Source organism: Mytilus galloprovincialis, chromosome 14, assembly GCF_965363235.1.
Source record: "Mytilus galloprovincialis chromosome 14, xbMytGall1.hap1.1, whole genome shotgun sequence".
Classification (NCBI taxonomy): domain Eukaryota; kingdom Metazoa; phylum Mollusca; class Bivalvia; order Mytilida; family Mytilidae; genus Mytilus; species Mytilus galloprovincialis.
In genome coordinates, this window is record NC_134851.1 from 15,937,085 (window position 1) to 15,950,414 (window position 13,330).

The 13,330-nt window shown below is 32.0% G+C and overlaps 1 protein-coding gene across 1 annotated transcript; it reads right to left on the reverse strand.

Annotated features, from left to right (window-relative positions):
- Positions 1–1,777: 1,777 nt before the first annotated feature.
- Positions 1,778–12,254, reverse strand: LOC143059372 (uncharacterized). Its single transcript, XM_076232859.1, has 7 exons — positions 12,122–12,254; positions 6,534–6,696; positions 6,072–6,154; positions 5,146–5,214; positions 4,679–4,693; positions 3,396–3,413; positions 1,778–1,902 (listed from the first exon to the last, which is right to left on the reverse strand). The coding sequence occupies exons 1-7, from the start codon at positions 12,171–12,173 to the stop codon at positions 1,778–1,780; spliced, it is 525 nt and encodes a 174-aa protein (XP_076088974.1). The 5' UTR covers positions 12,174–12,254.
- Positions 12,255–13,330: the final 1,076 nt, after the last annotated feature.

Here is a 13,330-nt window from a genome sequence, read left to right on the forward strand (position 1 = left end):
AAGAAAAAAGCTGACAACGCCTTGTCAAATATGAAAAAAAGATAACAGACAAACACCAATAGAGACAATATAACGAAAACAAAGACTGCATAACAAAAAACCTCCTCCAAAAGCAGGGTTGATGTAAGGTACGCTGGAAAGGAAAGCACACGTTGTATTGCTCAAATTTACAAACCCGGTAGTAAATCGTATATCTAGACTGTCAAATTCGGGGAAATAGATTTTTCGACGATTGAAAGACATCTGCTATCATCTGTAAAACGGATATTCATTAACGGTCATACAACTCGTGATGACGTCCGCAAAATTTACAAATGGAGGATTTTAACTTCCCCACTTGGACCTCTTGATGTTATAGATACTCTGTTAGCAGCAACGCTCTATCAAGTAGATCGTGATAGGAAACACAAACCCTGCACTATCGTTTCATCTGGGACATATATACGCGCGACGAATTTTCAATTGATAAGCTTATATTATTTTTTTGTCATAAAGTTGAGTTTTCAATCAACCCTAATCAGCTAATTTTAAATTTCCAAATGTAAACAGACTTACATGTTGTATCATTTTGTCTCGATGGGATAGATGCATCTAAAATAAGTCACCAAATTGGCAGAACATCATCAATTGTGCGGAAATGAAAACTAAGGAATGTTATGACATCTTTGCCTTATTCCTAAGAAATTCCTGTATGGCGTCAGCCTATGCGTAATTGAATAAGAAACGCAGTTGATAGCCATGCGAATGCCGACAGTTTGATGTAATACACATCCTGTAAACGTGTGAAATCTCTTAGCAATATGACATATTAATTAAAACAACATATTCCCTATTTTAAATTTGAAAAAAATGACTCCCATGAGACTATATTGGTTGACTTCTATTAAACACATCTAAATCGTCCATAAAGGGCACTAGCTACGATATTTATTCATGTGAAACACCTAAAATATGATTTTTTAGTCAATCATTCATTGAAGTGAAGTAGTAAAATAATAATTCACTTTTATCACCTACATGTATTATTGTTTTTTTTTTGTCAACATTAGCTTAGAAAACATTGAAGATGAATTGTTTACTTGCAAGTTAACAATTCGACCTCATTGAGTCGTATTCATGTAAATTTCAAAATAACCGCTTATCTAGAGGTGTATAACGCATGAATTGTGTGTGATCAGTATTTTAAAGGAAAAGAATTTCAACATTGAAAGTGAATCAAAGGTAAATCATTTTATTTCGATCCTTAAAAGGTTATTCTTATACAGGTACGTTAAAGTGATGATCAACAAATATCTTTTTATAACAATATTTATGTTGCTATCGCTTATGATATATCGAGGTTCTTCGAAGATCAACTCGATAGTTATTTAGATGATGTTTGAACTAAAATACGCATCGAGCCCATGCCCTGTAGATTGTTTATTTTATACTTTTATAAAATTTGGATAAATGTTTTTTATTGCTATAACTAGATATACGAAGATGTGGTATGTGTGTCTATGCGACAATTCGCCATCCAAGTTACAATTCATAAAACTAACCATTATAGGTCAAAGTATGGTCTTCAACACGAAGTCTGGGCTCATACCAAAAGGTAAGCTATAATCGCCCCAAAAATTAGTAGTGTAAAACCATTCAAATCAAATATGAGTTTTTGTAGTTTTTCAAAACTTTATTTACGCAATTCATACATAGGTTTGGAAAGTAGCTATGCTTTCATTCAAGGATGTTGTTTAACAATTATTCCTGATTCCAGTTCATTCTGTAGATTCTATTCTTATATCGGTATTCTACAGCTGTTGCACATTAATCCATCGTCAATAGATGGTTCAGAAGCAGTACATGGTTCGTCATTCAACACATCTTTAATAGCACACAATGATGGTCTGTTGCATCCTAAGGCTACAATAGAATTAATTGACACGAAACAATATAATAGTATATAAACCGTGGTAACTGAATATGAAATAATCATTAAAATGTTTACCATGTGTTACTGAAAATGTGACTGGTCTTTAAATATGGCAAACCCGTTCCTTGGATTAGTTACTTGTCGGTTACATAAAAAATAAACATATAATTAATGTATGCAAAGAGATAAAAAATCTCAAAGCAGGCAGCATTAATTTAAATAGCATTCCTGTATGAGCTGTTTGAAGTTTTTTTTGAAAATAAAAAATAATTAAAAAATCAGCCTTTTAGACTTATCAGCTTTCAAGATGAATTTTAACATATATTTTACATCTCAAAACCTGAGTCTAACTGTATCTTTTATTCCTAAGAGTTAAGATTGTACCAGACAGTAGTTTTCTCGTTAGTCGTAAACTGAAAATATTTATGTAACTGTTAGATATCTCTAACATGGTCTTACTTACGATTTACCACTTTCATTATGAAACGAAGGAATAAATTTACATAATAAGGACAAAAACATATCATGAAGGTAATATAACTTACGTGCCGAGGTAGCTGTTAAAAAGAAATAGATTATGATTCAAGTAATGTATAACACGAATGTTCCAAGCATTGTAAGTATGAAGTCGTTATTTTTCATAATTACAGCAAAGTTGATATAAGAGGACAGTATTTTGCTCTGGCGGCAAAAAGGAAGGGGAGGCTTTATTATTTACGTAATCATATTAGGAATATATATGAAAATTCGTGCTACAGTCAGATAAATTGAATACTTTTGGTTGCTTTTATTGATGGTTAAACGTATATTACACCGTGTTATAACATTACAATAAATTGTCTCAATGACTAAAGGCATGTAAAATCCTAGTTGTTAAAACTTTATATCTACAGCAGCAAAAATCAGGAGAGGTTAATATAAGATTTTGAAAAGCGTCAGTATACCTAAATATATGTCAAGGCATTTTTTATGACGTTCGTTTATTACCTCATGTGATTTCCCATTGTATTTGTACTTGTTTAAGTGGTTTTCTTTATTAAATTGTATTGAATATTTCTTATATAAAGAATAACAACTGCAAAAACAGATTATATATTATGTTTAACAAAGGAAGCAGTTTTAGAGTATTTTTAGCAAATGCTAGAAAATTTGATTAGAATAGAAAGTCAAATAGTAAAACAATTGTTGACATTTGATATCGTTTGATCTTGTCAACTATCATATTTTTAGGGTTGATAAATCAGTAAGCCAACCTCACCAAGAGTCAATACTTGTAATATATGGTCCCGCATTTAGGATATGGAAATTCTTTTTAAATAAACAATGCAAGGTTCTTGTCGAAGCAATTCGTATCATAATGCTGTAAATGTCTTGAAAACAGTTACCTGAGGAGACTTGTCAGTTTTATTTAGGCCCCCTTCTTTTGAAAATAATGTTTTCAAATATTTTGTCTGATTGATTTCATCCTAATGTTTGTACTTACTTTGTCTTGCACGCTCGTCTGAAAAACAAATTATGTTTTTTTTATTCTTACATGTATTTTACTGACAAACGGCACATTATATTATTATAATGTATTCACGCTTAGTTCATTTCAATTGTGTTGAAATTAGACATCAACTGACATATAAATTGAACGAAGTTATAAAGGTTGTATAAATAAACATTGTCTCCGAACATGTTTTAAAGAGCTTTCATGATCCATAAATATTTTTTTTTATTTAGTATTTAAGAATACATATTATCTCGATAAACACGAGAAAAACAACTTGATTAATAACTAAGGTCAATATTACTTTAATAGGAAAACAATATAAATTTTAAATACAAGATGTACTTTCTTTGAAACATAGGACATACTGATGATAATGACACAAACTTAAGTATTCTTAATTTTTAGTTACCAATGTGTTTAGCGCTATAAAAAGAACGTACTTAGAATGAACTATTGACTATATCATGAAATGACATAAAATTATACAAATTTTCTGTAGATGGATCCATTTAATATATCTGTCATGTGCTACTGTAAGCAAATTTAAAAAAAGAAAAAAAGAAAAAAACAATGAAAATTGCATACATTTAAAATACAACATATATTATAAATCCATCTGTTTCTCTCCTTGTTTGTTGCCTCACTTGTGCCTTTCATGATCCTAGATTTTGTTTAAGTTCGTGTGGCTCAATCTTTACTTTTGTATGCATTTTCAACAGACTATTTACGTCTTTTATTCGGCTTGTTGACGGCGTTGTCAGATTCTATAGACTTATGTCTTTATTTCCTCTCTCGGTTGCGTCATTAAATTCAAGTAAATAATATTTATTTTCGAAACATCATGATTTTTTATAACAATTTGATGTTTACTATATAATATAATCATGATATTATGATACATGTTATCATATGCCAAAATCAGAACAAAGAACAACATCTGCGAGGTCTTCTATTTGTTAAAAGCATAGAGAATTGCAACGGGTGTAATAGACTAGATACGCCTTAGAAAAAAAACGATGATTTGTCCAATATAATGTGGGATAGTTTCAAAATACAATGAAAAATAATATGTAGTCAGCCATCCATATTTGCATAAGATGGAATAACATGAACTATTTTATGTATTTTGTGATAACAGTTTTACTTAGATTGCTTATTAATTTGTTTCCCTCGTATTTGTGCAACTAAGAACGGTTTAAGTTAGATTGCTTTTAAATGATTGTGCTCCAAAATTTGAAATGCAACAAATAATGGTAATAGGTTATACTTACGACTTTGACCTTTTGCTATTTAATAAAAAAAGAGAACAATAAAACTTTGGTAAGTTCGGTATTCTAAATCGACAAATTGTAATTGAGCACGACGATTTTTTTCTGTTTGTTATAATTGAAGTATTGTTAACCGTATTACGAATAGGGAATAACAATTAGTTTATAAAACAAAATTACAAAATCATTTGGAAAAAGTTGATGATAAACAACAAAACGGTTTTAACGGAAAATACTGTGAAAACTTTCTTTATATTCACAACGTCCGATCCATAATCTTATTCTAGTAGTGTTGTGTAGTTTCCAATGAATAGTCTTACCTTTACAGTCATTTCTTATGTTATCCAAATCATCGGACTAAAAATAAAACATGTTGAGGCATGTATATGTTTTCGACAAACATAATTTGACTATGTATGAAAACCCAAAAGATCGTTCAAATATTAGCCAATGAAGTAAAGTATATTTACCGACTAAAATGTATGGTGAATATCTTCCCGAACAAACGTCACAAATGGATGGCTCACTAGAATATGTCTCTGAAAGCAATTTATAAAGAAGTTTAAAATTATTGCTGGTGTAAATTTGTTTGTAATTATCTTTTTTTTCCAAATAATTCCAAAAAAAATGAAGTACAAGTAAACGAATTGTTTTGTTTGAGTTTTTATCGTTAGGTTTTGTACGATACAATAGCAGACTTGTTACCTTAAATTATATTTAAGAGAGTGAAACAAAGGTTTTGATAATTTAGTTTAAATACAAACTTGATTTAGTAATTTCTTATTTGATCGATAAATATTCTTTCTAAATTTCTCGGATCATAAATACATAAAAAATATTGTTAAACGTAAGTTCTATCTCTTTCAGGTTCGGTTGACCTTTGAATCAAGTATTATTTTCAGTTCTGTGTACGTAATATCAGCAAGACATGCCTTTGCACTTTAGTGAATACTAAGTTTTGTTTATTCCGAAAATGTCCTGTCTTCAATTTCCTTAGTTGCCCAGGATGAGGTTTACATTGAAAGGTTCGTCACATATTTGTTAAAAAAGTGTTATTGCTAGCATGTTATCTGTAAAAATTTATCAAAATACTAAGCGTCTGTGATGCGTCTTATGTAGACCAAACGCGCGCCTGGTATGTTAAGTCATAAGCCTCTGATAACTATTATCTATAAAGGCATTGCATGACCCGCATGGCTGATTTTCAATATGTTCATTATGGCAGTAATGGTTTTACTTGGCTCGTTGCTATATAACGGTTGATATCTTACTGACGTCCTTTTTTATAATTTGGAGTTTGGTATCTTGGTTTTGCTTTTTTTTTATCGATGTTCAAATATTGTAAATTGATGACGACAAACAAATCCTACTATACATATATCATAATATTACTCACTTGCTTTTGTAGCATAGACAAGGGATATTTTGGCTGTACTTTTATCAACAATATATTTCATGCAAGTGTATGTATTTCCCGATCTGTAAAACACAAAAAAAAGAAAAACTTTAACCATTCAATACATTTGTTTTATTAAAAGAAACAGAACCAGTCAATATATTGTTAAGATTTGAGACATATTAAGTAATCCGTTACTGTGACTAAAAATATGTAGTTTGAAAAATTGAGCTGTAAGTGTTTTCGCTATTGACCTACTTGACATGTTCGTCAAATTTTGATCCTTGGGTTCACTCTTAATTCCCAATAATACGCCTTTATATCTTCATTGAGTTTTTCGTCGTATCATATATCAGTGGCTTGATTACACATATTGCTTGATCTAGTTGAAATTACAAACAGACGTTTTTAGAATAGGAACGAAAAGAAATCGGAAATTTGACAAAAACATGAATATCCTACCTTGATACAAGAAATGGTCCACGTCTTTCGAAACACATCTTTTCGTCCACACCATTTACTGTTAACATTGACATATTTGAACACGAGAAGACAAATGTATCTTTGTCATTAACCCAAGTTCCTACATCAAAGCGGAAACATGGGTAATTGCATATTGCACTCGCTAAAAAATAAAAAAAAAATAAAAAAATAATATAAGATCAGCAAATGATTTACCAAGAATGTTTACGTCGAAATGAAGTAACCTGCAGGTACTTGAAAATCACATCGTATCAAAATCATTACATGTATACGCAACTGAGCAATATGCCGTGAATGAATAAATTGGCGCATAATAATTCATTAATTCATAATTTTATGATTATTTTTATATTGTATTATAAAATGTTTTCACGTTTCACGTATGCCATCCATCCCGACATTTGGGCAATATTTTTTTCAATAAAGTCCAATTATTTTTACTTTGCTAATACTTGAGATTTGTCAGTCGACAGCATGGAGAACATTTCAGGCTGCATGTTGGGAATATAAACCCGGAGGAAACGGTCTACTAAAAACCTTACTAAGAACCTTACCCAGAATGAATTAGAATACATTAGGCATACATCTTTATAATTCGTCTTAAAAACACGACATAAGATTATTTATGTGATAGGTGTTACATTAAAAACTATTCAACTATCTAAATAAAATCAAACTTGAGAATGACCTACTCCTTGAATTCTCATTTAGATTTCCATGCAATGTTTAATCTTTTTTTTTTTTTTTTGGGGAGGGGGGGATAATAGCAAAAATCAGCGAAATATCATATGGAGAAAAGAATCTCGGATTTTTCTTTTATTACAAACGTACCTCAATGTGGAATAATATTTTGCCAACTTAAAACAAAGTATCTCCAGTTATTAAGAAATTGACACTGTAAAATGTTTGCACCTGTCCTAAGTCAGGAATCTGATGTACAGTAGTTGTCGTTTGTTTATGTAATATATACGTGTTTCTCGTTTCTCGTTTTGTTTATATAGATTAGACCGTTGGTTTTCCCGTTTGAATGATTTTACACTAGTAATTTTGGGGCCCTTTATAGCTTGTTGTTCGGTGTGAGCTAAGGCTCCGTGTTGAAGGCCGTACTTTAACCTATAATGGTTTACTTTTTAAATTGTTATTTGTATGGAGAGTTGTCTCATTGGCACTCACACCACATCTTCCTATATCTAAAGTTGGGATGTAAAAGATATATAAGAATATGTGCTATAATTGCCAATGAGAAAACTCTCCATCATAGTCATAATTAGTATAAGTCAACCATTATGGATCAAAGTACAGACTTAAACATGAAGCATTGGCGCTTCCAAATATTGAATAGACAGTGTTAAACCATTAAAACAGGACAACCAACCAACTTATCTATATGAATAATGCAATTATTTTTACAATTTACTCAAAAACAAGCACATTTACTCTACTTTTTTATATGACAATTGGCTTGAACTTTATTTGTCCCAACTTTTAATGAAGAAAACCACCGACGTTTTTTTATAAACCAGATCGATAAACATGCAGCAAAAATGTAGTTTTTTTTTAAATCAATTGCCTTAAATCAAAATGTACGTGTAAGGGTTCAGCTGATCCAGTGTCCTGCCAACTTTATAAATCTTATAAATTTGTTAAGAAATTTAACGACAGACTGTATGTTATGTTGACTGAAAGAAAAACTAGGTCCATTTATAAGTAACATACAGAAAACAGGAAATATATATTTTTCAAAATTTCCTGATACTAGATACCATTTTTTTTTATCATAAACAATTAGATTCTGACCATGTTTGGTAGAAATCCAGGATTGTTTCAGAAAGTTATTAAGATTTTAAAAACTTTACAGCCGATTGCATAGAGTGTATAGACAAAGGTAATATCTTTTGTTAGCTTGCTTTATAACTGAACAGTAAGTCATTATAATGTCAGGTAAACTTCCCTCCTTTAAGGTTGATTGATTAATTGTTGGTTGCTTAACGTCCAGTGGCAAATATTTCATGCATATTCAGGACGAGAACAAGTTTCACAATAAATACTATAGGTTGGTCTTGAAATAAGAAAGGTCATCTGGGATGATGGTCGGGGAAATTTGGACAGCCACTGGAAAATAAGGGTATATTGGATAGGAACAGAAATTTTGCCTTGCAACAGGCCACCTACGGACCCCTCAAAGAGTTGTTGCAAGGGTTCTTAACGTGCAAAGAGCGTGGAACTCTCTTTACACGAGGCATCGGATTTAACGTGCCCAATCTGACCGGACGTGACTGCAAACTTGATACATCCCGCACAGCCAAACGGACGCCCCACTTCGGCAAGCATTTTACTGCCGGTCAGAAGAAGACCAAGGGACCATATTTCTATTCCCCAGTCACTCTTGGGGTCCCTCCTTTAAGAGTAGACTAGCCCGACAGGTAACCAATCTAATGTATTTGTTTCACCAAATATACTACCTTTGCCTTCACACTCAATGAAATCAGAAATTTAGAAAATTTACTTCTGGGCACTACCTGTATCTAATGATCATAAACAAGGTTGTGTCAAAGTATGGGAGAAATACATGGTAGTTTATGAAAGTTATCAACATTTAAAAATCTTAACCAGCAAAGTGCATATTTGTGGACGTCTCAACCGCCGACAGCAGAATGCAGAAATTTATCCTGTAGAACTTACTTTAAATAAAGCTAATGATAACAATGACCACTGCCCTTTCCTCGATCTTGATATCTATATCATAAACGGGAAGCTTAATACAAAAATTTATGATAAAAGAGATGATTTTTCATTTCCTATTGTTAATTATCCATTTTTAGATGGTGACGTTCCCTTGTCACCATCTTATGGTGTTTATATATCTCAACTTGTACGATTCGCTCGTGTATGTAACAATGTATTAGATTTTAGCGAGAGAAATTTATGTATTACTGAAAAATTATTACACCAGGGTTTTCGATATCACAAACTGGTCAAAACATTTACTAAATTTTATCACCGGTATAAGGAAATAATTCGTAAATATAACTCAACATGCAGACATCTTATACGTTCAGGTATTTCACATCCAAAATTTTATGGAAATATTCTTTATAAAGCACAAAAATGTCAGTATTCTCCTCAGAAACTAACAAAACCTTTAAATAGACTTATTAAAAGGGGATATAGTTACGATACTGTTGTCAGGTCATTAAAGATTGCATATTTTGGCTTTAACATTGATTCACTGATAGGGTCTTTGCATCGGAACTAAACACATTTATTTCTAAAAAAACAGTTGTTGGCATGACACGGGTTATGTTCTTCTCATATATTTTATGATAGTATGATACTAAACCCCTAACGGGAGGGATTGTACCTGATATTCATATGATGAAGACATAATCTTTCAATCAGTTTAATTGAGGTCTGGAGGTGGCATGTCAGTTAACTGCTAGTAGTCTGTTGTTATTTATGTATTATTGTCATTTTATTTATTTTCTTTTGTTACATCTTTTGACATCAGACTCGGACTTCTCTTGAACTGAATTTTAATGTGCGTATTGTTATTGTTTTACTTTTCTACATTGGCTAGAGGTATAGGGGGAGGGTTGAGATCTCATAAACATGTTTAACCCCGCCGCAATTTTGCGCCTGTCCCAAGTCAGGAGCCTCTGGCCTTTGTTAGTCTTGTATGATTTTAAATTTTAGTTTCTTGTGTATAATTCGGAGTTTAGTATGACGTCCATTATCACTGTACTATTATGCATATTTTAGGGGCCAGCTGAAGGACACCTACGGGTGCGGAAATTCTCGCTACATTGAAGACCCATTGGTTGCCTTCGGCTGTTGTTTGCTCTATGGTCGGGTGGTTGTCGCTTTGACATATTCACCATTTCCTTTCTCAATTTTATTATCGATATCTCTCTCTCGAAGGCTCGAAAAAAAAAATGAATTATTAATGAAGAATTGTTACACAAATGCAAAGTATAATTTTGTAACGAACACATTCAAAAGTCTTCACCGAAATTTACATTATTTTTATGTTTATGTTTCGAACAATGCACAAAAATAAGGAGATGTATTATGATTGCCATTGACACAACTGTTCAAGAAAGGCCAAATAAAAAAGATATAAACGGCAAATATAGACAACCACACGACCTTCAACAATGAAAAATAGTCGGTTTTAAAAGGTCCCGCCCCGACATGAAAAATAAGAACCAATTCAATTATTGGTTTATTAGAAAAAAAATTATGATTATCGGATAAAAACTAACGTTTTATCAAACAAAATATATTCTATTGGAGTCTCAATTCTTTCGCCTATGTATTCATTCGCAAAGGAAAAGAGTAGCCTCCGTAGCAGAACAACTTGAAAGTACTCCAGTCATTTTCTTTTAAAAATCCTGGAGAGTAAACAAAGTTCTATTGATAATTACTTTTTAGGAATTAATCTTTTAGACATCTTCATATAAAAACGTTGAGGTGGATTCGCAATTATGGACGTCATGAAAAATGCAAATTAATCAGAGAAAGTGACGAATGTTGATTTTTAGATACAGGACTGCAACAGTTATGGTAATCTTCGGTGAAGAAAAGAAGGGGCATTTACTATATACAAAGTGATAGAACGTGCCACTAGAATATATAACAGTTTTATGCTTGGAAATATGTGAATCGGTTGGGAAAACTATTAGAAATATATGATAAGGTCAATAAAGTTCCCATAATCTCTTCGTCCGTCATCTTTCTTGGTGTTCCAAGCTTTATTTTTTCAACCAATTTTCTGTTTTTTGAAACTTTAGTACCTGTATTACACTGTTACATTACATACCACATTGAACTCAAACAATATGAGAAACGGTAATATTTTTACGGAATGTTTGAAAAGGTAAACATTTTTAAAATATAAATTATTTGAAAAGGATGGGGTAACAGAATCCTAATGGCACACTTGTTTATTCACAAAATGTCTATACATGCATCTGCCTTTAATTTTCATTTTCTTTGCCAAAACACGTAGTTAATAGCTGGTTGCAAGTCAAAGTCAGCGTTTTTCATAAGAGTTATTTCCCTTTGATTACTTTGCGTAACGTCGCGTGAACTTTGATGACGTTAATCTATTCTCCCAAACAAATCATCCGGAAAAACAATGGCTTCCACTGCAATGTTAATTTCCCATAGACAACTTTTTAATGCTTCGTACACGCATTTAGACAGTTTTGGGATGACAAGAGGTACGTGAAACGTGTTGTAATTTTATTTTCTTAAAGAAAATCACTGTTTAAAACAAATATTTGCTCAAATAAAAAAATAATCGCAATTTTTTGACGGACAGCAAAGCTTGAGCCAGACTATAACAGTAATGGTATCGTAAGGCACATAGTAACAATTTGGAACGTCGTACACGTTTTACGTGTACATCAGTCTCATTGATACTGCTCTAATATTTAAATGATGACTATGTTTGTTCAAATGTCCTTTGTTAAATGTATCACTTGATATACTTTGCACAATTCAGTTTATCTGTATCATAATGAAATTCATAATGGAGCATGACAAATACAAAGGAAATAACAAACCTGCCACGACATATACGAGCAGAAGCAAGATACTTGTTATCGTCCTTACCATGATTCCTTAAATTCTGGAAAGAAAATAATACAATAAATCATAATCAATTAATACTTTATCATTGATTTCTTGTTTTAAAACTTATATCATGTACTGTGTAACACTCTAGATTCTACTGACGAGGAAAGGTAACGCTAGACCACCGAAAGCCGAATTTCAAGTCCAGTCTAGGTGGCAGAGTGGTCTAGAGCGCTAGACACAGCGCAGGCGGTGTTGTCACGATATCCCAATACCATGAGTTCGAAATCCGGCGAAGAAGGAACAAAAATTTGCCTCCGCAAATTTGCAAATTTAACATAGTTATGCTGATATAAATAAACGCAACAGTAGTATATAACGCTGTTCAAAATTCAGAAATCGATAGAGAAAAAACAAATCTGGGTTACAAACTAAAACTGAGAGAAACGTATCAAATATAAGAGAACTACGACACAATGAGACACAACACCGAAATGTAACACACATAGAAACAAACTATAATGTAACAATGGCCATTTTCCTGACTTGTTACAGGGCATTTTATGAAAAAATGGTGGGTTGAACAGGGTTTTGTGGCATGCCAAACCTCCCGCTTTAATGGAAGTTTTCATTATAACATTAGAATGACAACATTTCACGACAGGGCTACAATAAATAAATGGGAGAAAATATAGGACAGAGAAACAAACGAATAATAACCATCAAAAGGTAACAAAAAAAATATTTTTATACGCCAGACGCGCGCTACGTCCACACAAAACTATACTCAGATGAAACAAGTTTGAAAGCCATAACAACCACAAAGTTGAAGATCGCCTAGGACCAAAAGTTCCAAAAAGTTGTGAGTCCAGGGTTATCCGCCTGGGACAAAAACATTATTATCAAGAATAATACCTAGTTTTGCAAACAGTAAATTTTATAAAATGACTATATAATAGTTAACATGATTAAACTGAAGTGGTGACTAGCTATAGAATAAAAACGAATACATTACAAAATCACAGCCTTGTTAGCCATAGTCATTACAACGCCCAAAGTGACGTCACATTTAAATTTCTAAAACGTGTTCCGAAAATAAAGAAAATGTTTTGGATGAAATTCAAGATTAGATTTGTATGACTTATCAAACTTATATTAATAACAGTGAAAATTATAATACTAATTTATATTTAATTGTA

Excerpts from the sequence above, each read along its gene's own strand:
- LOC143059372 (XM_076232859.1), bottom strand. The coding sequence starts at position 12,173 with ATGGTAAGGACGATAACAAGTATCTTGCTTCTGCTCGTATATGTCGTG. Across the intron at positions 6,697-12,121 it reads GCTCGTATATGTCGTGGCAG|CGAGTGCAATATGCAATTAC; the intron begins GTTTGTTATTTC and ends TTTATTTTTTAG. Across the intron at positions 5,215-6,071 it reads TGTCTATGCTACAAAAGCAA|AGACATATTCTAGTGAGCCA; the intron begins GTGAGTAATATT and ends AATTGCTTTCAG.